At 46.2% G+C, this 23594-nt stretch overlaps 6 protein-coding genes across 11 annotated transcripts; 5 read left to right on the top strand and 1 right to left on the bottom strand.

Annotated features, from left to right (window-relative positions):
- Positions 1 to 642: 642 nt before the first annotated feature.
- On the top strand, positions 643 to 2856 carry LOC108031550 (28S rRNA (cytosine-C(5))-methyltransferase). Its single transcript, XM_017105092.3, has 4 exons — positions 643 to 809; positions 885 to 1134; positions 1759 to 2256; positions 2313 to 2856. The coding sequence occupies exons 1-4, from the start codon at positions 687 to 689 to the stop codon at positions 2741 to 2743; spliced, it is 1302 nt and encodes a 433-aa protein (XP_016960581.1). The 5' UTR covers positions 643 to 686; the 3' UTR covers positions 2744 to 2856.
- LOC108031554 (uncharacterized) lies at positions 1133 to 1723 on the top strand. Its single transcript, XM_017105096.3, has one exon. It carries the CDS (start codon positions 1180 to 1182, stop codon positions 1576 to 1578), a length of 399 nt encoding a protein of 132 aa, XP_016960585.1. The 5' UTR covers positions 1133 to 1179; the 3' UTR covers positions 1579 to 1723.
- A 62-nt stretch (positions 2857 to 2918) lies between the features above and the next one.
- On the bottom strand, positions 2919 to 6176 carry LOC108031551 (protein nanos). 2 transcript variants are annotated; one of them, XM_017105094.3, is made up of 4 exons: positions 5852 to 6174; positions 5392 to 5782; positions 4069 to 4523; positions 2919 to 3888 (listed from the first exon to the last, which is right to left on the bottom strand). In XM_017105094.3, the coding sequence occupies exons 1-4, from the start codon at positions 5888 to 5890 to the stop codon at positions 3625 to 3627; spliced, it is 1149 nt and encodes a 382-aa protein (XP_016960583.1). In that variant the 5' UTR covers positions 5891 to 6174; the 3' UTR covers positions 2919 to 3624. The 2 variants fall into 2 exon arrangements, with proteins under 2 accessions (XP_016960583.1, XP_016960582.1); XM_017105093.3 differs by having other exon boundaries at positions 5392 to 6176.
- Positions 3065 to 9114, top strand: LOC108031549 (mitochondrial import inner membrane translocase subunit TIM44). Of its 5 annotated transcripts, none has more exons than XR_007764484.1 (4): positions 3065 to 3332; positions 6870 to 7551; positions 7619 to 8904; positions 8966 to 9114. XR_007764484.1 is itself a non-coding variant. In XM_017105089.3 (4 exons), exons 1-4 carry the CDS (start codon positions 3237 to 3239, stop codon positions 8281 to 8283), a joined length of 1380 nt encoding a protein of 459 aa, XP_016960578.1. In that variant the 5' UTR covers positions 3065 to 3236; the 3' UTR covers positions 8284 to 9114. The 5 variants fall into 5 exon arrangements, 4 of the variants coding, with proteins under 4 accessions (XP_016960578.1, XP_050744312.1, XP_016960579.1 ...); XM_017105089.3 differs by having other exon boundaries at positions 6870 to 6950; positions 7014 to 7551; positions 7619 to 9114; XM_017105091.3 differs by lacking the exon at positions 3065 to 3332 and adding an exon at positions 6451 to 6758 and having other exon boundaries at positions 6870 to 6950; positions 7014 to 7551; positions 7619 to 9114.
- Positions 9115 to 9485: 371 nt separating this feature from the next.
- Positions 9486 to 14546, top strand: LOC108031553 (uncharacterized). Its single transcript, XM_017105095.3, has 4 exons — positions 9486 to 9757; positions 11747 to 11865; positions 13564 to 13961; positions 14027 to 14546. The coding sequence occupies exons 1-4, from the start codon at positions 9697 to 9699 to the stop codon at positions 14148 to 14150; spliced, it is 702 nt and encodes a 233-aa protein (XP_016960584.1). The 5' UTR covers positions 9486 to 9696; the 3' UTR covers positions 14151 to 14546.
- A 751-nt stretch (positions 14547 to 15297) lies between these two features.
- On the top strand, positions 15298 to 22686 carry LOC108031885 (phosphopantothenate--cysteine ligase). Its single transcript, XM_017105649.3, has 5 exons — positions 15298 to 15983; positions 17091 to 17534; positions 21166 to 21351; positions 21442 to 21579; positions 22237 to 22686. The coding sequence occupies exons 1-5, from the start codon at positions 15858 to 15860 to the stop codon at positions 22282 to 22284; spliced, it is 942 nt and encodes a 313-aa protein (XP_016961138.1). The 5' UTR covers positions 15298 to 15857; the 3' UTR covers positions 22285 to 22686.
- The last annotated feature ends 908 nt before the right edge of the window (positions 22687 to 23594 follow it).

Raw genomic sequence — 23594 nt, 5'->3', positions numbered from 1 at the left:
CAAGCAAAAAAAATTTTATAAAATCGAATGACTAATTAACAGCCCATTTTTTGCAATACTTTATCAATAATATGAATAATTTTTTTAAAATTAAAACAAGATCGAATTATTATCTAAATAATGTTTATATTATTATTTGTTTACGCTAGTTTTTCGTTTCCTTTGAGGATTGGTTATTGTATTGGTTTTTAAAGTCTCAAATAAAAAAAAACAAAACAAATAAAGCTCGAAGTTATACACTTATGTTAAAAAAAAGTTGTGATTTTATGTCTTGTTTCTCAGAATAAAAACAATTTAAGTTTTAGAAAACTTGTTTCTTGTTTATTTATTAATTATATTGGTACTTTTCCTTGGTTCGCAAATTAAATTTTACTTATCCAGATTTGGCTTTACATTTAAACTGAAATACTATTTACTGAATCAGAATTTTGTACTGGAATTGCTAAACATTTTAAAGCCCTATAAAAGTCCTTCGACATTTTAAATCATGCCAGACTTTATGCAGAATTCTTTAGGCTGGCAATGCTGTGTTGAGAAGGACACGATCACTGATATGTGAAGGAAAGCAATCGCGGATCACGTTATTTTGGTGAACACCACCGGCAAGGCAATCGATATATCGATACCGTCGTGAGTGGCCGGGCCACCTCTAGCGCAAACAACTCACACACGTGCACGTGACGAAAATGAGTAAAAAAGCGCATTCCGTGAAAGTTCCCACCCAATACCGGGCGACCGCCAAGATTCTGAAGACGGCGCTGCAGCAGAAGAAGTCCATCAAGGCCCTGATATCCGAGGAGAAGCATGCAGTGAGTGGCAGGGACCTCCGGGCCAGGAATCATGCGAATACATCACTTTTCTTCCTCCCTCTTTTGCACTCGCAGCGTGTTGGCAGTTTGCAGGCGGTGCTGAAACTCTACAGCAACAATCGCAGCTCCATAGAGAACGCCATCGAGGAGTCGGGACTGCTCAAGGATAACCCCGGTCTGGAGCCCTGTTTGGCCAAGGTTTTGGTCACCGAACTGATCTTCGGGCGCAAGCAGCTGAACGGCGAGAGCAGACCCGTGCAGACGGTGCGAAGTTACCAGGAGAAACTACAAGCGGCAGTTGGAGACTCCGGATTCCAGACCAAAGGCAGGTTCATCTCCCTCCAGCAACTAGCAGTATTAGCCGGCTGACATGGGCAAGAAGAACAGGAAACAGCAGGCCGAGGTGGTGGCGTCAGCTGCCATCGATGATTCTGCACCAGAAGTTGATGCTCCGGTGGAGCAGTATCCCCCGGAGGAGGACACCAGCACCGAGGTCTTCCTCTGGCTGCTGGCCTACAGTGTCCTCATGTTCACGCTGCCCTTCCTGGGCTTCTACGGCGTGCGCAGCTGGCTGCAGGAGTCCTTTCCCCACCTGGACCTCTTTACGGTCAACTGCTGGTCCGTGCTCACGGCTGTCCTGGTCGTAAACCTGGTGGTGGCCATGTATGTGCTCAAGGCCTTCCGCGAGAAGCCGCCACCACCATTGCAGCCTGTGCAGCAGGATGAGGAGGAAGAGCCCGAAGCTGTGGAGGACAAGAAGGAGCAGTAACTTATGTAGTCCACGAGCTACAGGTTCTGCACGGAATTAACAAAAGCATCTTTGAAAACCAAACAATTTCAACTCATTTAACTCTTTAAAAGGACCAGTAACTCCTTACTCGCCCAAATAAATTTTACATTGACACACTTTTAAAGGCTGATTTTATTTGTCTTTTGTTCACCCAAATAGCACGCAATCCTCGCTATGTGCGCATCAACACGAATCTGCTCAGCTTGGCGGAGGCCTTGGAGTATCTGGCTGGCGAGGAGTGGCGTCGCAAGGAGCTGCCGGCGGACGCAAGCTACGACGACTTCCTGGCAGCCATAAAAGCCCTGGAGGAGGACGAGTTCATGACGGACATCCATGTGGAGGGCGTGATCGTTTTCCATGCCAAGCAAGGGAGCTATTGGGCCGGCCACGAGTTTGTGCGCAGCAAGAAGTTTATTCTGCAGAACAAGGCCACCTGTTTGGCCGCCGAGCTACTTGCTCCGCCGGTGGGAGCTACTGTGCTGGACATGTGCGCGGCGCCGGGCATGAAGACAGTGCACTTGTGCAACGTGATGCACAACAAGGGAGTCATCTACTCCGTGGAGCAGTCCGTCGATCGCTACAAAGACCTGTGCGCCATAACCGAGCAGGCCGGCTGCGAGATTGTTTCTCCTGTCATGGGAGATGTGTTGCAGATCTGTAAGTTCGTGGTACTCTATTTTGTATCCTTGATTAATCATGTAACCCTTCTTCAGCACCCGAGCGTTTTCCGGGCGTGGAGTACATCCTGGTGGACCCCAGTTGCTCTGGCAGCGGAATGCAGAGCCGCATCACCGTGTGCGATGAGCCCAAGGACGACAAACGCCTGTACCAGTTGGCTGGCTTGCAGATCAAGATTCTGTCGCACGCGATGAGCGCCTTTCCGGACGTCAAGCGGATCGCCTACTGCACCTGCTCGCTGTACAAGGAGGAGAACGAACAGGTGGTGGAGCGCTGCCTGCAGTTCAATCCGTCCTTTAAGCTGCTCAGCTGCAAGAAGGCGCTGCGCAACAAGTGGAACAATGTGGGCGACAAGGCGTACGCGAAGATAGGCAAGAACTGCCTCTACTCTCTTCCGGACAGCGACCTTGCGGACGGCATCTTCCTGGCCCTCTTCGAGAAACGCCCCGAGGGAGACGCAAGCTAGATAGAAAAGCAAGAAATTGAAATGTACGCTTAGATTGTAAACTAAACCTTTATTTGGCACTTGGGCCATGGAATTTTTTTACTTCAGTTATGTACATCTTTATAAAAAAATAAAAAAAAATTATAATATAATAAATCTTGTAGTTACATGTTTGGGAATTGAGAACACGATGAAATAAATATATAACATTTATATATAGATATATGTGTTGGCATGAGATGTAGCGATACATGTAGTAAAAAATTATTCGCTTATCCTATCAAAAAACTGCGGAATGTCAAAAATTTAAAAACTCACAATGAAAATGTAAGTGTAGCCGATTTTAACGAAAGTGTTCCTTGCTCTTTCCTTTAGCAAGCTTCAAATTAAATTCTAATATTTATACGACTGACAGTTCGAAATTCAAAGTGTTCTATTTCAGAATTTAGTACAGATTATATATCACTTGCAGATATATCGAAATTTACTCGGCCGCAAACGAACATTTGACAAAATGAGGGCGACCTGTTGCAGACCAACTCCATTGGTTAACTCTAGTATTCTGAGATGTTTCTATCGGCCACGACGATTGAACAAATATTACGATATTGTGAGTACTCTTCCATTACAAAATTGGTTTCCTTTTCACAGAAACAGACATAAATTTTCGAATAATTTGAATTGAATTGATTTGAGTGATCGCTCTTTGGCTATACTATAGAAATATAGGCACGAGTCACGAGTAAGTCTCTAAAACTCTATAAAATCGAACGCGCCAGGCGCTTTAAATTTACTATATATCTGGTAAATCCAGCTGCGATCGGAACGCGTATATATATTTTTGGCTATATAAACGCTACAAAAGCTGCCAGAGCCTCTGCTCCTGCTGGATGACGTGTTCTCTAGACCTTCATCTGTTGCTTGTAGTAGCTGCTCTTGGCCAGGCGGAACGACTCCGCCTTGATCGCATCCTCCATGGTGATGATCGGCTTCTTGGGGCAGTACTTAATAGTGTGCGCCGAGTCCCCAGATGCCCCGCATATAGGGCAGACATAGGTGCGCAGCTTAGGGCACAGCACTCGGTTTAAGTTGTCTCGCACTGTGTGGCTGTTGACCACCGCCTCTGGTTCGTTGTTGTTCTCACAAAAGACACAGTGACGACTGATCTGTAAGGGTTCAGTGAACAGACTTTAAAATCATATTTATAAAATGAAAGGATTTTGTCAAGATTTTCTTAGATAGTAAGTTCGAACTCGTTGAAACTCTAGACGAAATGTTCAAATTACAAAAGGTGTAGAAACTCCTTAAAAGTTTGGTCTGTTTAAATCTTCAACACAACCACTCACCTCTTTGGGCTTGTTATTGTTGTATCGCTTATGCACCTTATTGTTGCTGGGATTGGAAGCACCGCGAAGCTGATCGGGCTGCACGGGCAGTCCCAGACCCACTCCCACGCCGAGATTGGGGGACATGGCCACTGTAGCTTGTGCCTGGGCCTGCAATCCCACGGCACTGTTGTAGGACATGTTTCTCCACACGCTGTTCAGCTGCTCGCGGTAGTTGTGCAGCCATTGGGAGGCCAGTGGAGTGGCCACGGACATCAAGTTGGTCCCATTGGATGGCAATACAGGATTCCGTCCCAGTGGCAAGTGCATCCCTTGCTGTTGCTGCTGCTGAGCCGGCGGAGGTGTCTGCGCCTGGGGCGGAGCACTTCCGTAGGAAAAGCGGCCAAGGTCATCGCTTACATAGCCGTTGGTTGCAAACTCCTGCATCACATCCTGCATGGAACCTGCGCCGTTTTCTGAAAGAAAAAAAGGTATATTGTTATTCGGTTTTTTTGCTACAAAAGCTACGATAATCTGGCCCATTTTTGTTTTATAATTTTTTATAAATTGTATACACAAACTAAATTAGTAAAGTACCTTTTAATGGACGTGCTTTTTCCAATATTAATAACGAAGATAGAGCCTTACAAATAGTAGCATAGGAGATGTAAGAAAAAATGCTTGCTGTGCCAATAATTAGGTCCATCACTGTTCAAAAACGCGTTAGGTTTCGAGTAAAGCAGGAAAGAACAAGCAAATTGCGAGGATCGTAAACAGAGCGGAGAAGAGAAGACGCCAAAATGGCATTCCAGGGTGTTAGGAAAAGAAATAGCGAAAGTGTTCTGAAGGTCAACGACCGAAAAGCCATTGGTGTCCGAAATAGTAATTACAGGGGGATTATCAGACCTCTAAGGGACAATTAAATATGGAAAACTTTATTTATAAATCAGTTGCACATAAAAACCTTCAGAAAGTGAAAATGGACAAACGTCACAGAACATATAAACGATAAAACAGATTGTTCGTAACTCTTAGCCGATTTTTTAAGAAAGGAGTTTTAATGTATCCTTGGAAAATTTAAAAGCGGTAAAAGCTTGCTATTAATTTAAAGCAAAACAGCAAACATAGAGCTTCAAAACATTGGAAGTAGGATAAAAACAAAGAAAACAATCTGTATGCACCAATTGGAATGCAACGCACTTGGCTTTTCTAATCCCCCTGGAAATAAGCCCATGACTTGGGCATAACTGTAGTTGTACAGCCAGTTGTCCCGCTTCCACCCGTTGCTTTCGTCGTTCCGTTTTCTACGACGCCATTTCGCCATTCGCCCCTCTCTTCACTCACCTGCTGCGCCCGTCGTCAGCTGCGCAAAGATTTTCAAAGATCGCGCAATCTCGTCCTTCTGCTGGTGATTCGCACTGGCCGCCGCCGCCGAGGCTGCCAAGGCCAATTGGTGCTGCGCCAGGGCCAGTTGTTGTTGCTGCTGCTGGAGCAGCAAGTGGTAGTGGTACTGCCGCTGGAGCAGGAGCGTATTGGCAGAGGCGGCGCTGTCCGCCAGAAGGGGGAAGTGCGTCGTCGTCTGGGCAGTCGACGGGTCGGGGGTCAGTGGCGTCAAGGGGGTGCTGGGCGGACTAAGAGTGGCCGACGACGAGTTGGCGCCGTTGGTGTCTAAGTACATGTCCTGCAGGCCCAGCATGTTGAGGCCTCCTCTTGCGTGGAATGCCGCAAAGTTGTCCTGCAAGCAGAGGAAGAGAAGACCTACTGTAGGAGGGTTTTGCCACGAAAAGGGGTCCCCAACACTTACTGCTGCTGCGCCACTGCCTTCCAAGTTGCTGCGGAACATGGCGAAAGTCCGGGTCGAAAGTTACCGTTATCCGCGCGCTCTCTGCTTTCCACAGATCCTCAACCAAAAACCAAGCCGGGTTTAATCAACTGAAGTATTCGCGATACTCCTTTATCTAACAACAATGTACATGTAACAAAACTTGGTTTTGGGCTTTGAATCGCGGGGCGGAGTCAAAAAAAACGTAATTCGTATGTCCCGGAGACAACTGGCATCGGCTACGAAGCGCACAGAACAATCTCAGCGGAATGGGAATTCTTGGAATTTTGTAAAGCTGCGCGCGCCAACTAACGGTTCCTGGCTAGAGGAGGACCTAAAACATATCGATAGTTTTGAAGCGAGTAGGTTTCAGAAAGCTTTTTCTAATAGAAATAGATTTTCCAAAAATAAAAAGTTTTGAACCTTAAAGTTTTTTTACCTTTTAATAATTAGTTCTCGAAATGTTCATCTGAATTTGTAAAAGAACCACCACTTAGCCGCGCACTAGCATTATACAAAAACCCAGCAACTAAGCTTGACACATCACTAAAAACTGGGAAAAAATTCCTAAAACTATAAAATCAAACATGCGCCACACGCAGTCACAACAACAGTCCCCGCACACATTTCAAATATCGCGCGCTGTGACGGCCTCTCATGATATCGGGACTATCGGACTACCGACGAATCGAACTATCGCGCAAACTATCGCGTACTCACAACGCACGTTTTCCAGCACCGGCGCGCGCTGAACGAAGAGAACAGCTGACGCTGATACGTGCGTGGTTCGCGGCAGGAATTACATAAAGTTTTGAGCCTCTGACGCCATACTCCCGAACATTCGCCATCGGTCGGATCCCCTGCGAAAGGTCACCTAATCCCCACCATGGTAGGTTCCCACAGATCCCGACCAGCAGGAGTGTCCACAGGGGAACCCCTCTACATGTGCACATTTCGAGGTTAAAACGGACGAGCTTTCAATGGTTTTTTCCCTTTGCAGTACAGAATAGCTGCCCTTGCGCGGGATCGCGCCTGTCTCTTCACGTTCCAGCACACGTCGCAGAATCTGCAGCAGCAGCAGGTCAGGCTTGGGCTTTTAGAACCCCAAGTTGCAGCCGCACTAAGTCATGACCTTACCCCGCAGCCCCGCTTTTATAGCGCGCCAAGTCGCAGGCCCGGCTTCTTCTCGCAGTTCTTCGACAACATGAAGTCGGAGATGGACAAGAACAAGGAGATCAAGGACAACATCCGCAAGTTCCGCGAGGAGGCCCAGAAGCTGGAGGAGTCGGACGCTCTGAAGTCGGCGCGCCAAAAGTTCAACATTGTCGAATCGGAGGCGCAGAAGTCGTCCAGCAAGCTGAAGGAGCAGCTGGGCGCCATCAAGGAGCGCGTGGGCGATGTCCTGGACGACGCCAGCAAGTCGGACCTGGCCAAGAAGGTCACCGAGGAGCTGTCGAAGAAGGCCAAGGGCGTCAGCGACACGATCACCGACACCAGCGGCAAGCTGGGCCAGTCCAGCGCCTTCCAGGCCATCTCCAGCACGACGACGATCATCAAGAAGGAGATGGACAACGCGAGCATAGACAACCGGGTCTACCGACCGCCCCTCCAGCTCCGCAAGCGCGTCCAGCTTGACCTGAGCGACAGCGATCGCGTCGTGGAGCCCAACACGGAGGCAACTGGTTAGCATCAGTCTCTATCCCCTGACAAAATGCACAGTTTATTAACCATTCATTAACCATTTTCCAGGCATGGAGCTCCACAAGGACTCCAAGTTCTACGAGTCGTGGGAGAACTTCAAGAACAACAACACCTACGTGAACAAGGTCCTCGACTGGAAGGTGAAGTACGACGAGTCGGAGAACCCCGTGATCCGTGCCTCCCGCCTGCTGACCGACAAAGTGTCCGACGTGATGGGCGGCCTCTTCTCGAAGACGGAGCTGTCCGAAACGATGACGGAGCTGGTGAGGATCGACCCGAGCTTCGACCAGAAGGACTTCCTGCACGACTGCGAAACGGACATCATTCCAAACATCCTGGAGTCGATTGTCCGGGGCGATTTGGAGATACTGAAGGACTGGTGCTTTGAGAGCACGTTCAACATTATCGCCACGCCCATCAAGGAGGCGAAGAAGGCCGGCTTGTATCTGGACTCGAAGATCCTGGACATCGAGAACATCGAATTGGCCATGGGCAAGGTGATGGAGCAGGGACCCGTGCTAATCATCACGTTCCAGGCGCAGCAGATCATGTGCGTGCGGGACCAGAAGGGTCAGGTCGTCGAGGGCGATCCGGAGAAGGTGATGCGGGTTCACTACGTCTGGGTGCTGTGCCGCGACCGCAACGAACTCAACCCCAAGGCTGCCTGGCGGCTGATGGAGCTGTCCGCCAACAGCCAGGAGCAATTTGTTTAGCGCGTTGCCATGCCTTTCTTTTTTACCGAGCCGTTTAAGTTTCCCTCATTCTCTCACCCACAAAACGAACGAAAAGATCACTGGACACTGAGCATTGACGACGAACTGACCACGAACTCGACCCGCAGGATCAATCTAAGTGTGTACAAAGGTTTCGCTTTCGATTGCTTTGAAAGTTTTGTCCGCCACTAATCGACTGCGTTCGCCCGGCAGGGGCTGCTGGTCGGTCCCGCGAAAGATTCCCCCACGAATTCCGGGACTAGTCACTCATTCCCCAACGACGCCCCCGGTCGGCCGTTCCTCGCGGCCAGGCCCCCCATCGGTCCGTGCCCAGGTGCGAGGATCGGTGCGGGGATTGGCCGTCGGGATCGTGGTTCCTCCGCTGGTGTCCTGGCCAAATCTATAACGTTGAAGCTTAAAGTGCAAGCGCCGGCATAGGCGTATAAGTAGTGACCATAAGACAAATTGTTGAGTATAGTTGAGTTTAGGTATTTTAAGGCCCCCACCCATTTCCCGACCCCCTCATCGCCCAGATCCCGACCCCGTCTCTTGTAAATACGGAATTCGCCCAGGGCAGCTTGGGCACTGCAAATTGACTGTACACACGGAATCCAAAGAGTTGTACGTACTCCCCAGCGCCACTCAGAATGTCTAGAAAAAATAAATACTTCAATATTTTTAGATATGTACCGTTGCAGCCACTGGTGAATTCTTGAGATTTAAGTGTTATGTTACTCTACCTTGATCACAGACATCCAAGTTTATGCTTGCCCCTGGGGCAGCCTAAGCGCCAGGCTACTATGTGTACAGAATAAAAATCCAATACTTTTACGTAATCGATTTGATCAATATGGGATTGCTTTGATTTTAACTGCTGCAAGTTCTGAAAACTTGTATCGTCACTTAAGCAATTATTATCATTAGCTATCGTTGAAAGCCTGAAAATACGTATGTTGTGTTCTAGCGTGCGCTGGTTTGTTGCTCAATTAAATGCACTGATTAAAGCTTAAGAAATCGTATTGATTTAAGTGAAAGCCAGCCTCTCGAAAAGTATCTCTATGGAAGTTGAAAAATGTAAGTGCTCGAACGACTACCCCTAACTTTCTGTTAAGATAAACACTAGTTATGTTACTGAGACCTTGATCGGTTAACAGAGGCAGCGAGCTTGGGCAGTTCACCAGACCAAACGACTTCGTAGGTCTCTCGGCTGCTCATTTCAATCCGAGAGCTCGCCGCGAACGCACGCAAACTCGGCAGCGGAGCAGTACATATTTCCAAGTGGTTCCGCAGAACGTCTAGCAGCGCTTATTCATCCAAAACACCCAGCGATCCAGAGGCGCGTAACCTGTGCGTGTGTGATAAGGAGCTGATAGATAAAGGAAGTGACGGCACCCGCATATCTAAAAGCGCGAAATGGCCCTGCGGAAAAGTTTCGCCCTCCTCGGCGCACTTCTGTTGGTTCTGCTGGCACATTGTAAGTACCACAACAGATACGTACGAGATATATCTGCAGTGACAACGACCGTAAGAGATAGGTAGGCCGAACAGACGCACAACCCGATACTTCCACTTCTGCAGCAGGGAAACTAGTTTCGAGCGCAGCTGGATGGGATCGAGCTGGAGCGGCCACTTGGCTAGACAGTTAGCAGTTTACGGTTCGGTTCACCCTTTCGCCCTAAGTGCCTGGCCTGGCCGGCCAAGATCGAAGACCAGGTCCGGTTCGGGCCCGGTCTTGGGCTTTTGTAAGCCGGGCTTACAGCGCATAAACTTGGGCGCTTTATTATAGGAGGGACCTCCCGCCGTCGCGTCGCAATGAATCGTCCATCAAGGTCCCGCCAGGTCGCGAAATTAAATTGCAAGACTTTAATTCCAGGGGACCCCAGCTGGCTCGCAGCGCAGATAAGATTTCGCCAGGGCTTTTGCGTTATATGGTGCATGATTGATACGCAGTTGTTGTTACCAAACAGTTGCGGTCAAAATAATTGCTTGGGGTTTTTGGGTCCTTATGGGAAAGGAGTCAGTAGGAAAAACAGGTTTTAATTTCGATTTTTTTACTGTCTTGGTAATAATAGTCTACAAGCTCAACGAAGTATTAAGTAGAATTATTATAGTATATTATTATTTGAAAATTCTAGAAAGCATATATGAAATAAGTGGTGGGCTAGAATATTTTAAAATATTTCTATAGCAAATAATGTTAGTTCCCTGGGAGATGGGTTCCTAAAAGTAATTACCATCCTGATTACTTACTTTTATTAACAAAATTTGGTGGATGATTATTATATTTCCTAAAATACAATACCATTCTTTCTTTTATTTCGTATTTGCCCACTCCTTTTCGCATAAACCTATGCAATTTCATATTACTTTAGTAGCTAAATTACTTTATGCCAAATCGCGAAAAGACACCCGTCTTACCTTGAAGATTAGGGGGTGTCAGAACTCTATAAACAGGGTCTTAAGTTATATTACTCGCCCTAAAGAAGTTAGCACCCGTGATTGTGTGATAAGAAGCTCTGGCCTCTTTGACACTTGTCAAAAGTGGATCCAGTTTTCTTTGGGACAAGGCTTAGACCCATCGTCACGTACTGAACTCAAGCCGAGCGACTTACGAATGTCAAATGCAATAAATTGCAAGACGTCATTGATAGCGAGTGCTTTTCGGAATTTTTTCGGCTCTAATATATGGAATTTTTTGGAAGACTCCCAGCTACCGAGCGTTTTTGCCGATCGGCATTGGCAAGTCGGTTGTGGCATTAGAAATGTGTTTGTTGCTTGGTTTGTGCTATATGGTATTCATGTGGACAGGTTTTGCACAATACCACACAGCTGCAGTTGAAGAAATAGGAATGGTATGTGTGAGAAGTATAAATTTCAAATATATAAAAACAAAAAGGGAATACTACTTTCTTATCGTTATAAGGGATTAGGGGATATATTGATAAATAACCCAAATGGTACCTAATTTTAAATCAATTAAAATTATATATCGATTTGGGTTTTTTACCTGTTACCATGCCAAAATGTTATGATAAACCTTTACGGAAAATCAACCTTTTTATTCAAACCCCAAGTTTACTATTATTTTAAACGCGACTGTGCTAGTTAGTGCCGGTTTTAAGCTCCAACACGCTTTTATTTTGTTTGCTGAAAAAGCGTAACCCAAAATTCAGTGTCAACTGATAAAAAGCGACGGAAAGACAACAAAAATCCGTATTGTCTGGGTCCGGTTGCTTCTGAAAAGAGTCAGGCTGGCAGATAGCAAACATATCTCATTCTGGCCGCAGAGCGGCTGTGGAAGGTGCTAGTTGCGAAATCTCGGGGTAAATATTTGCGCTTCCCTGGAAAGCGGGGCAGATCTGTTCAGGCAGTCCGATAAGCCGTAACCAAATACCAAGTAATCGGCCCGGCTAATTCAACCGAATGCATTATCTCATTTCTGCTTAATTGCTTTCTCTTTTAGCCCATGCCAAGCCCTCGCAGGACTTGGGCCCGAGCCCAAGGCAAACGGAGGAGCTGAGTGATCTGGCGGCAGGCGGAGCCGGAGGACTGGTGGCCAAAAATAAGACAGCTGTCGTGGAGGTGAGTTGGCCAACAAATCGGTGGGTAACTGGGCTAAGGAGCCCGGCAGAGCGGGACGAGGTGGAAACCACTCCGACTGGCTTGACGCATTAAGTACGAGGAACGACCCCAGACGCTGAAATACGAGCCAAGCCAATGCATTTTCGGTTTATTTTTACCCAGAACCGGAAATTTACGCTTTAAAAGTGTTTATTTATTTTCACTTTGATTAAATGCAAAACCACCAAGAGACACGCGCGGCGTTGGCCTTTTAAGGGGGCCTCCGTCTTCGGCTCGGCTCCCAAGAAGCGCCTATAAAGACTAAAAGAAAAAGCTCACGCACAGAAACTTTGCATAAAATTAAAGAAACGGCGGCCAGAGGGTTTTCATCGCCTTAGTCACGGAATTCCATCGACGGGGGCCTCGTAGTTGAGAGAGATATACCCGCAACTCCCCTTACTTTGGGTGACTCACGGCGGCAAATCCGATTCTAGGTAATTCCTCGGCTGCCGTGACGTTTGAATGCCAGATTTGGCAGCCCCGCTTGCCCACCTCCCGGGGGCTACCCCGGCTCCCTGCGATCAGATTACGATTTCCGAGATCTCCCAACTCGATCTCGTGCTTGTCACCTTTTTGTATGGCTTGCTTATAGCTCGTTAGTTGTAAGCAAATGGGTCCATTACCTGAGATGCGAGAAAACCAGTCACGTAGTTGTGGAAAATTGTTGCTGCCAATTACAAATGTCACATCTCGACGACCCCTGCGGTCGGCGGGGTCAGCAATCTACATCTGCGGAGGGTCTCCAGGGAGAGTGATCTCTGGCAGTCATTGTTTTGCCAACAACTCGAGTAGCACTTTTGCGGAAAATATGGGTAACAGATTATGCAAGATAGGTGGGCCTGACCTTACTGATAGCGCGAAACCCATAAACACGGCTAGTTTAAACAGCTGTAAGTGGGGATGAGCGAGGATTTCACAGGTGGTTGGCTATCAAAAGACGAGCGTTATCACTTAAACTCGGGTAATTGAGCCATAGTAAGGTGAGACGGGTTTTAGGCGATGATTAATATGGGGAGATGTTTGGCTTTCGCAAGGCGTCGAATTTTCAGTTTGTGAGTCAGCGGGGCTCCGATTTCCTTGTGGTCATGTTTTATTTTTAATTGTCAGTCTCGTTACCAAGCCAACTATTTGGCTTAATGGTACACTGGAAATAACTTTTCATTGAAAGTGGTACATAAATGCCGAGCACAAATTCGTTATTGGCCTTTTTTATTTTTGTTGTTTACCTAATATCAGTAAAAACAACTTTGTACTCATTTTTTGTATTACTATTCTTTCTTAATTATTCAACCCCTATTTCCTAGTTCAAGGCCGCTTTTCTGCTTGTGCTATTAGAAATGATCTCAAACAGTTATGAGCCACTTTCAATAAAAACTTAAGCCACCCACTTTCAAAACTAGTTGCCAAATTCGGCATAGAACTTGCATAGACTCACGTGCCGGGGAAATCAATTACTCAACCGAACCCACAGCGAAAGCCACATCGATGACACGAGCCTCTTTGTGCTTGTGACCAGACTACACGGTAAACAATTGTGACACCTTCTGTTTAAAGAGATATTGAAGAGTGATAAGATAAGTCTTCAGAAGGCAAATAATTTAAATAAATGTGTATTTTGTTTTCGCAACACCAAGTATACATTTTTATGGTTTTTCCCAGGACACTTCCCTGAACTCCGACTCAGATTCGGGATCAGAGGAACAGCAGCGGCGGTCGTATCCCCACCGCGATGAGGACCAGTTGAACTCGGCCACCAACTTGGTGCTGGCCCAGAACTACAAGTACGACGTGGAGATCCTGGAGTCCGGCGACGCCGACCAGGAGGACAGTGGGATGGATGACATGGACGATCTGGAGGAGCGTTTCAAGGGTCGCGGCGTGGTCTTCAGCACGGACACCGAGACCTTTGCCTCCGAGAACATCGAGGTGGCCCCGGTGGACGTGCAGGCGGATGCGGCGAGCCAGGGACACGTGCTGCTCGGCATCGTGGTGGTGGCACTGGCCTTGGTTTCCATTGCCCTGTACGCCGGCATGGTCATATGGCGCTCGCACCTGGAGTAAGTTCTCAGCTAATTGTCCTAATTTCCAGAGTGCTAATTTTCGACTTTTATTTTTTTCACAGGCAGCGGTATGGAATGCGCGAGCGGTTGGTGAACAGGGACCTGGAGGAGGAGGCGTGCGGCGCCGAAGACGGCGATTATCACGTCTACGCCCCGACCACGACGCCGGCTACGCCCAGGGCGTAGTCCGCTCCAAATCTGGTCCGATTTGAGCCGATCTGGTGTGCCGGACAATTGGACCTGGTTGCGGTTTAAAGTGCGCACTCACCACACAATTCTGATTTAGACGACAATCCAATCCCAGCGACAACGAGGATGGAGAGCGCGCTCAATCGCCGTCTAATGAATGCCATAAATTTCCACGACAAGCTGACACAAAGCATTCCGCTTCCCAATTACACTCTGATGGCGATGCTAAAGGTCACGCCGATTTCTAACATCCAGCAGCGCAGTTGACAAGCCCAATTAGTTAGTAAGTTTCTGTGATATTGTTCTAGAGATTCTTTTGTACGTCCCTGCACTAACAATATGCATAGAGCCCACGGGGGCAATCGATAATAAAAAACTATTTGTAAATGAAAATTAAGACTGGAGTTTTTATTTTTGGATACTAAATGACCCTAAGAGTTACACAAAACGCCTTTTTGAGAACACCGAGGGGATTTAATTACCTCACATTGGTAATAAACCAGGAACAAAGGCAAAAATAATGGTGATTCATTATTTATATTTATTTCATTTTATAAAAGAGTAGCAGCCAACATTTTTGAGTCCTTCATACTTTAAAATTTTATACTTCTTCGAACAATTAGTTTCTTATTTTTTTGGAACTTATATTTATATGTGTTGATTTTTTAAATCGTCACTTTCAAAAACTAAGCTTAACGATAACAAAAAATTATCTCTCTTTTTATATTTTTTATATAATATTTTAAGCACCTAAATTAAAATGTGTAATTCGTACTTGGAAGATAATTTCGTAAAATTTAAATTTATATTTAAACTTACCGCGCTTTCATGTAATTAACAACACTGAAAATATGCGCAGCGCAGCCAACTTTGCTTGGCTGGTTCGCAAGCACCAGTATAAAAGTGAACTAGTTCATTCTGATTATTATTTAGCCATCTGGCATTAAGCTGACAGATAGCTAGTAAGAAATGATTGTCGTCTAACTCTTTCGACTTATCCCATTGATAACAATGAGATTTAAGGCCTTCAAACAGTCACCGTAATCTTGGGGTAAGCAACAAGTTTGCTGCAGCCGCCGGAACCAGTTCGCGCAGCAGCCAACTCATGCGCTTGCCAACACTGCCATCAGCTGTTTCTGTGGACCTCGCGTTTTTGGGCCTGCACTTTGAACCTTTCGTGTGACTAAAGATACGAGTTAGAGTGCGCCTGTCCGCATTCCGGTTCGCCCTGCTCCGCCGTCCAACTGTCCACCGCATTTTCGGCTCGGAATCAGAGTCAGAATCCCGCGGAACTCGCTGCCGTGCACATCGCATCGCATTTTCACAGCTGTGTTTTCAGCATTTTCGTTCCGCTCTCTCCGGTTCTCAGAGCGCTCCGTTCCGCTCTCTCCGCGCGCGCTCCTCTACGATTCCATTGATAACCTGATCCGCCCCCGCCGCCCGAACCGCCCCCTCAAGTTTCCGCAAAGTGCAAAGCAAAGCAAAGTAAAACAAAGCAAAGCAAATCAATCAATTAAAATAGTACGCCAATAGTGCATTGCGTGTGCTAATTAATTTAGGTTGCCATCGCCCCCTCCCGCGACTTCATTGTGTTTATTAATTAGCAAGCAGTGCATAGTTTCCGGCGGAAAAGGGCAACTTTCCGTTATTTTCGAGCTTCCGTTTGGCGGCCAAAAATAACAAAAAAATAAAGGATACTCCGACATGACGCACTGGGAGGACTTCTACAACACGCACCTGCCGCCCGCGGACTTCGAGGACAATCGCTCCCTGCTCAAGGAGTTCTGCGAAAGGCACAACAAGCTGCAGAACCGTATCGTCCTCGTCACGGTGAGCAGGAAATGGAAATGGGGATTCCGGATGAGGATTGGGCTTTAACCACCCAACGTGCTCCCCTAATTAACTGCCCGGCGGTCAGGGGTTAAGCTGACCCCAAAGCTGGGAAAAGCTTTAATGGCAAATCGGGCGCCTGGGGCCTTAAAACCAGGCATATAGTGTGCATGTGCATAAATTTAAGCCAGACCGAGTGAAGGTCTTTAAGGTTAAATACTTGCCAGAAAGTTGTAAACATTTTCATTTAAACTTAAATTTTAATTACAACGCCTTTTGTTTGTTTTTTAGTTTTTCGATAAATTCGTTTGTTCTGTGCTGTTTATACCTATTTAAAGTACATAATACGATTTAGTGCCTTGAAAAATCGTTCCTTAAATCATAATTAAATTTGGAATATAAGTTCAGGTACACATAATAAACGTGAAAAGATTTCTAGTTTTGAATGGAAAATTTATAAAAATACAAGGTTATCGCCAAAAGTTTAGCGAACTGACAAACATTTCAGTGAGCGATTTACCTTTAATATTTAAAGCGGAACGTGGCCAATATGCTTGGGACTTTGGCTAAAGAATTTTGCTATGTATACCTGCTTTCGTGTTCTTAAAGTAGAAAGATAACCAGATAAATGGGTCAACGGTGTTTATTCTCTGGGACAGCATAAGCTTTATATGATTTACACAAACACTCGTAGTTAGCAACAAGGCATATTAGTTTGTCTTTCTGAGATTTATGGCCAATAAGCAGATACATATTCGAGATTTGATTAACTACCTAAGATGAAGTATTTGCGACTTTTCCGAGCGGCTGAGTTTTACTCGACAGAGTCAAATAATATTGGTTTTCATAGAATTTATTACGCTATAAAATGTATTAAAGGTCTGCAAGGCAAGTATAAATCATGTAGAGTAAATACTGCTGTGAATAACTGCTAGCTAACTGAAAACTCAGAAATTGGTAAATTTATTGCCCACTTTAAGGACCTTCTTCCTCGCAATTAACTGAGACTTTAAAAAAATAACATGTTGAAAATACCCCTGTATGGGATACAATACTTAATACTAGTTGAAATATCTAAAAGAACCCTTCTCTTTTCTGCAATTCTAGTCCGGCGGCACCACAGTTCCCTTGGAGCACAACACGGTGCGGTTTGTGGATAACTTCAGCGCGGGCACACGGGGCTCGGCTTCGGCGGAATACTTCCTCGACCATGACTACGCCGTGATCTTCATGCACCGCCACAAGTCGCTGGAGCCCTTCACCCGGCACTTCACTGGCCAGCAGTTCTTCGACATGCTGGACATTGCGGACAACAGCCAGAGCTCCACGATAGCCATCAAGCCGGACTCGGTGGACGTGTTTGCGCCGGTGTTGGCCAAGTACAAGATCGCCCGCGAGACGCAGATGATCCTGTACGTGAACTTCACCAGCGTGGTCGACTACATGTGGCTCCTACGCGCCGCCTGCGAGTGCCTGGCCGCCTTCGAGGAGCGGGCCGTGCTCTACCTAGCAGCTGCCGTATCCGATTTCTACATACCCGAGGACATGATGGTAAGCTGAGACTCCGGCCGGATGAGGATGAGTGGGCGGCCATGTGGGAAATCTCGTAATTGATTGCGCTCGTCACTGGACGAGTGCGGAATGAGCGAGTGGAAATTGGTTTTTATCGATTCCCAAAGCTGCACTGCGGGAAACCAAGGCAATATTACTGGGTTCCTTAAGTAAGGCCAGTGCAGTGGGAAAATGATTATGGATGCGTATCGATTTTTGAGATGCACTGCGAAAAAGGTTCTACTATTACTTAACTCAGCCCATCATGATTTCCACAGCTGTACAGAGGCTTTTGTAATCTGGAGTGCCACACAAATCAGTCATTTCAGGTGTCTAAAAGTATGCAGCAATATATAAGGTAATCAGAGGAACATTTAGAAAGAGGACTACCCACTTTTTGATTGCATTCTTTTAGGCACATCATTTAAAAATACTTTCAAAACTATTGGGATTTGTCAAAAGAAATGTTTTTAAACAAAAATAAGCACGCAATCTGTCACCTTAAGTGACATTTTCTCGCAGTGCGTCTCTAGTTGCCGTCGTAGCCCTTGTGCCCGGTGCTCCATCCGATTCCCGGGCGCTGTGGAAGTCCCCGGTCTGTGACACATTTCCTCTCCACATTATTGACGTTCGACTGGGCTAAGTCAACTGTGGTGGCTGCTGGTCCTCCAGCTCCTTCAGCTGGCCACCGGGAGCCTTATCAGAGCCTGTCAGTGTCACTCACGCTGGCCTTGTGGCCTTGCCCGCCCGCCATCAGCCTTAACATTGTCATCGTGTATAATTTGATTTGCATAATTTTGCTTGTTAGCGTGTTTCTCCGCTACGCTTCACTAGACTCCTGCCACCCCTCTAATATTTCTAGTCTCCTTTCACCTTTCGCTTTCATCCCAGCCTTATAAAGAGTGGGAGGAGCGGGCGTGTTTACTTGTCAGGAACCCATCCTCCCCAGTCTGTCAGCTGACTTGTTGGCGCAGCAGCAAAAGGCTTTCAAGTGCATCAAATGTCCATTGGTGGGGCGTGAATGGCTCTGCCTGACAGCCCTCCTTATTTACCTGCCCGTTTTGCATTTGCATACAATCTCACATGCATTTTGCAGGAATACACACTCGAGGTCGCAGTGGTAGCACTACAATTCCCCTGCGAACTGTCTTGTTTTTGATTCATCTCTGAAAAAGTTTGTCTTGAAAGTTGCTAAGTCACTAACAGTTTTTAAAAATAGAAAAGCTTGCAAAATTTGAATCATTGAATATTCTTGAAATCAACTTCGTAAAGAATTGTTTAAAAGTAGAATGGGAAGTTGGAAGCTTTTAAAGGTGCAAAGAATGTTCCTAGAAAATTGGGGAGAATAAATGCTAATTTATAATATTGAAGAGAAATTCAAAGATTAGGGCTTAAAATCACTTTTGAATGTAATTTTAGGTGCCTAAAAGTATGCAATGAATAAATGATAGGGGCTCTATAAAATTTAATCATTGTACTTTTGAGCTTAAAATGAATTGTTCCATACTTTTGGACACCGAAAATTACACTAGTGATATTAAAAATAGGAGCTACGAAAGTCACTTAAAATGGAGAAATTTACATGGTAAATTCAAAGACACCATCTTACGTGCTGCTGTTTTGATCCTATCTGTAAGTCACTCGGTAGATGCTGTGGGTGGCAAACACGGAAAAATTTTCCTCCTGCCACCGGCAACCAACCGAGCCAGATTCTGATTCCGATTCCCAGCATCGTCGTGGCATTTCCCGCGTCTTGTTTCCGCTCAGCTCGTGCATTTCCCGTTCGCTTTTTCGCTTAAGACATTCGCTTACTTTGTCTGTGTGTGCCTACGTCTCCGTAAACGTGAGTGTTAGCCACAAATGGTCCGTTCACTTGATTAAATTGTTAGATACTCTCACGGCCCATTGCCTTGGGTAAAATGTAGAATATGCCGAAAATGGCGAAAATGGCCTGTTGATGTTTATGCACGTGTCTAGTCAAATTTATGCGCATATTTGGCATCATCTTTGAGTGCTGCTCGGAGCCATTCCCGGGGGCAACACGATTTGGCTGCAATCGATTTGGATTTGCATAATAACCTCTTGGCAAACGTATAAATAGAAGCAGTCAAGCTCGATGCATTGAAAATAAACCGCTCAAGTTGCTCCTCGAGTGATTTCAAGGACTTTGCCCTGCTCAAAAGTAGGCAACTAAAATCTATTTTCCCCCCATTAGCTCTTGGCTGAGTTTCTGGGAAAATTGAAAACTCATTCCCAAAGATTGGGTCGCCATGTCGCTAGCCTTAAAGCCAAGGTCGTCTCCCATACTGAATTTCAACAAGTCAAACCACAGACCAGACACGTTTACCCAGCCACTTGCCAAAGTTTGTCGCTGCTTACATACATATAAATGAGTGTATATACAATATAGTATATAGTACAGTGCAAGATGATACTAAAAATTCAATTTCACAATCGCATCATCACGACCGGCGCACACGCCTCTGGAAAAACAAGGCCTAAAAGCCTTTACAAATTTATGCACGGTCTGAGGAGAGGAAGGCCATTCCTGCCATACAATTTGAATTAAATCGGGGCCCGGGGAGGTAGGAAACGAAAGTAAATTGTACTCGTAATAAGTAAAAACAAACAGAAAATTAAAAGAGTAAACTAAGTGGAGGAGCCGGAGCTGGACAAAAGGCGACGTGCCGAAATCCGCAAATCAAATCAAAAGATTTTACAAGAGCACGCATCAACGCACAGGCATACTGCAGTTTTAGGGATTCAAAAGGGGAAGCGGCGAAAGGAGGAAAGGCGAATTCAATGTCAACAGCTGCTAGCATTTCCCAGTGAGCAAGAACCACAAACTTTTTTCGCCCCAAAAAGCTTAAAGTTACCCTCCTTCTACTTTCCTCCTTTCGCTTTTCGTTGTCGACTAAATGCCTTGAGCTACATTTTTCATTTCTACTCGTCCAATGTCCCGGCTACTTAGGCGTGTCCGTCCGGTTGTCTGGTTGTCCGTTTGTCCGCTTGTCCGTATATCTGTCCGCTTGTCCATTTGTCCGCCTGTCCGAACGCATTGTCCGGCTGTACCCGCTTTTGTGTGTGCCGGATAAATGAGACTGGTCAGCAGCTTAGAGCAGCTTACGGCGTTGCTCAGTTAATGAGAACGGACAGGGGGGCGCTCAACAAGTTGCTGGTTGGGCCACACGGCGTATGAGCAATATTTGTAGCAAGGATTTAAAAAGAGCCTTGTGTAGGATGTGCAGCCAAGCGTTGTCGTTAGCTCATTACGGCTGAGTTATGCTTTCAATTAGTTGTAATTCATATGCCACGTGGCGGCAACAGAAAAGGGAAAAACTAGGGAGAGTGAAAAAAGTGAAAGCTGAATGGCAGCCCTGGCCTTTCATATTGCCGTCTGTCTGTTTATTTTGCAAGGACACTTTGCTGGTCGAGTGTGCGTGCGAGTGTTCTGCACATTGTGTGTGTCTGTATATGTTCGTCCTCTCCTCCATTTAAGAGGATGTTGCCGCGGTGGCTTTTGTGGGCAACGAACCAGGCAACCGACGCACCAATCCCATCGCATCGCGTATACGCAGCGTGGTCCCATCATTCCATTAAAACACTAACCGCTGTCAACGGATTTTTGCAGCCCACCCACAAAATGCAATCGGGAGATGGGGCGCCGACGATTTCGCTCCAGCTGGTTCCAAAAATGCTGGCCCCCTTGGCCAGCTTGTGGGTGCCGCACGCCTTTGTGGTGTCCTTTAAGCTGGAAACGGACGAGAGCCTATTGATAGTTAAGGCACGTGACAGCCTCAACAAATACAAGCACAAGGTGAGTTTGCTGAGCCGCTCGGCCGCCAGCCGCCTGCCAGGAACCCCCGTAATCCGCATTCTAATTTCTTCCGCGTCATCATCCATCCAGCTGGTCATTGCCAATGTGCTGCAGACACGCAAACATCGCGTGGTCTTCGTCACGCCCACAGATTCCTACGAGCTGCATTTGAGCCGCGAGCAGACGCTGCAGGGACTCGAGATCGAGGAGCCCATCGTGGCCGACTTGGTAAGTGACTGGGTGCTGGGTGTATAAGGGTTGCTTAAGTCTTTCAAAAAATGTAATCGCGAGTTAATGGGCATTCTGATTTCTATAAAGTACATAAAATTGATATTTTAAATGCATATTTTTAGTAAATTAAATTGCACTTATATGTGGGACGTATCAAGAACTCTTTTCCCTTTGATTGTCTATGGCTATGAAGCAATTATGGTAACAAAATTATTTAAGCTTCCTGTAGCTTTTCATGAAAAATATTTACAAATTTAGGACGAAAAAATAGCAAACCTTGCTAAAATTAAATTCTTGCCTATGCTTAAGGCAGTTAATACCAACTTTATTTAAGCCATGACAATTTATGGCATACTGATATATAGGTTCCTAAAATGTTTTCATCAAATAAGTTCTGTCGGTCAAATTTTAATTGGCCATGCATTTTATTTTTTATTCTTGGGCAAAAATAAATATATAATGTGCCCATAATGTGCCAGAAATTTATGTATTTGTATTAAGTAAAAAATGTTCAGTAGAAAAAGTGCCTATGATGTTGAATTATCCTGTGTACCATAACCCAACACGATGCACTCGATTAAACCGTTTAGCCTCCCTAACAAAAAGTGTGACATACATAAAATATTAAAGCCCTCTTTTTATCGCTTTTTCCAGGTGCAAAAGCACGGCGAGTTCATCAGCAGCGTGCAGCAGCGCCAATGACCGTTGTCCATGCGCCGGAGGCCCCAGACGCAGCAACATCTGCAGCATCAGCAGCACCACCACCAACTGGTGGCCACCGGCGACGAGGATGACGATGGCGGCGATCTGGATCGGGATCCGTATTGCGTGACCAGCTCGCATTATTGCCGCGTCCTCAATCCGGGCACGCCAAGCTTCGCCCGCAAATACTGAGCAGGTTAAATAGTCCATAGTGAATACCGAAATGCGGATGGCGGACATTTGCATATTCCTTACCGTTTGAGTTCCCCTCCGATACAGTTTATCTATTAATGGGGGTCGCGCCTCATAATTGAGGCGGCTTCACTCCATTAGCCCCTTCCCTCATGTTGTTGTTTTCTATATTAGTTAATGTATTTCGTTTATTGTTGTCATGAGAAATGATGTCACTTGTATGTATTCACCATCCCCCTGGTTTGGTTCGGTTACTTTCCTCGTCTTCCTTTGTTTGCCGGCACGTTTATGTCATCGAGTGTACGCAGCGTGTTGCGCGGACATCAATAGGCTAGGATTTTGATTTATGTTTGTGACAGAGCTTATGCTGCTTAGGTATATATATTTAATGAGGCATCGATCGCCCCGCCGTTGGATTTAAAACCCCAAACATGTGTGCTTAAATGTGAGAATCAAAACAGCGAAAAAGCGGAGAAGCGGAAAAGCTGCATGCAATCGCAATTTGCTGGCCGAAACGTCCCTGGACAACTGCTGTTGACGCGACAATTGATTTGCTGTTTTGCTTGTGCTGTATATATAGTACCTGTGTCTGTTTGGGGTGGAAAAAAGGAAAAGCCCGGACTGTCTGGTGGCCTTGTCGTTTGTAATTTATGGCGGCTCAAGCCTTGGCGCCTGTCTATCCGAAGCAGGTCAAGTGCCAGGGTGCCAAAGGTCAGCTTAAAGCACCTCAAATTGAGTTTGAAATCGGTGTGGCAAGACCTAATTAACATCTCACACAGACACTGAGTTATTTCTTGGCCAAAATGCGATGGGCAGGGGTTGCACGTAGCCTTATCCTCGGGGTCCTTTGCGGACCGCCGCCTTTGCCACATTTTTATTGCATGTTATGTCGCCGCCACGCCTCTCGGCCCTAAGCTCTAAGCCGCCCGCCTAAACGGAGGGCTGTGGTGAAGGGTTGTCGGTGGTTTCATGGAGTTGTAACCACTTCCGTCCCGCCCGCATTTGTGGTTTTCCTCTGTTCATTTTTTTTGCAGCCCAGAACTATGCAGTGTTTTGTGTGCCTGCTGTTTTGTCTGCGTTCGTTTTGTGAGCCGGGGAAAAAATTCACATTTTTTTGC

Source organism: Drosophila biarmipes, chromosome 3R (genome assembly GCF_025231255.1).
Source record: "Drosophila biarmipes strain raj3 chromosome 3R, RU_DBia_V1.1, whole genome shotgun sequence".
In the NCBI taxonomy this organism is placed as follows: domain Eukaryota; kingdom Metazoa; phylum Arthropoda; class Insecta; order Diptera; family Drosophilidae; genus Drosophila; species Drosophila biarmipes.
This window is presented reverse-complemented; position numbering and strand designations above follow the sequence as displayed.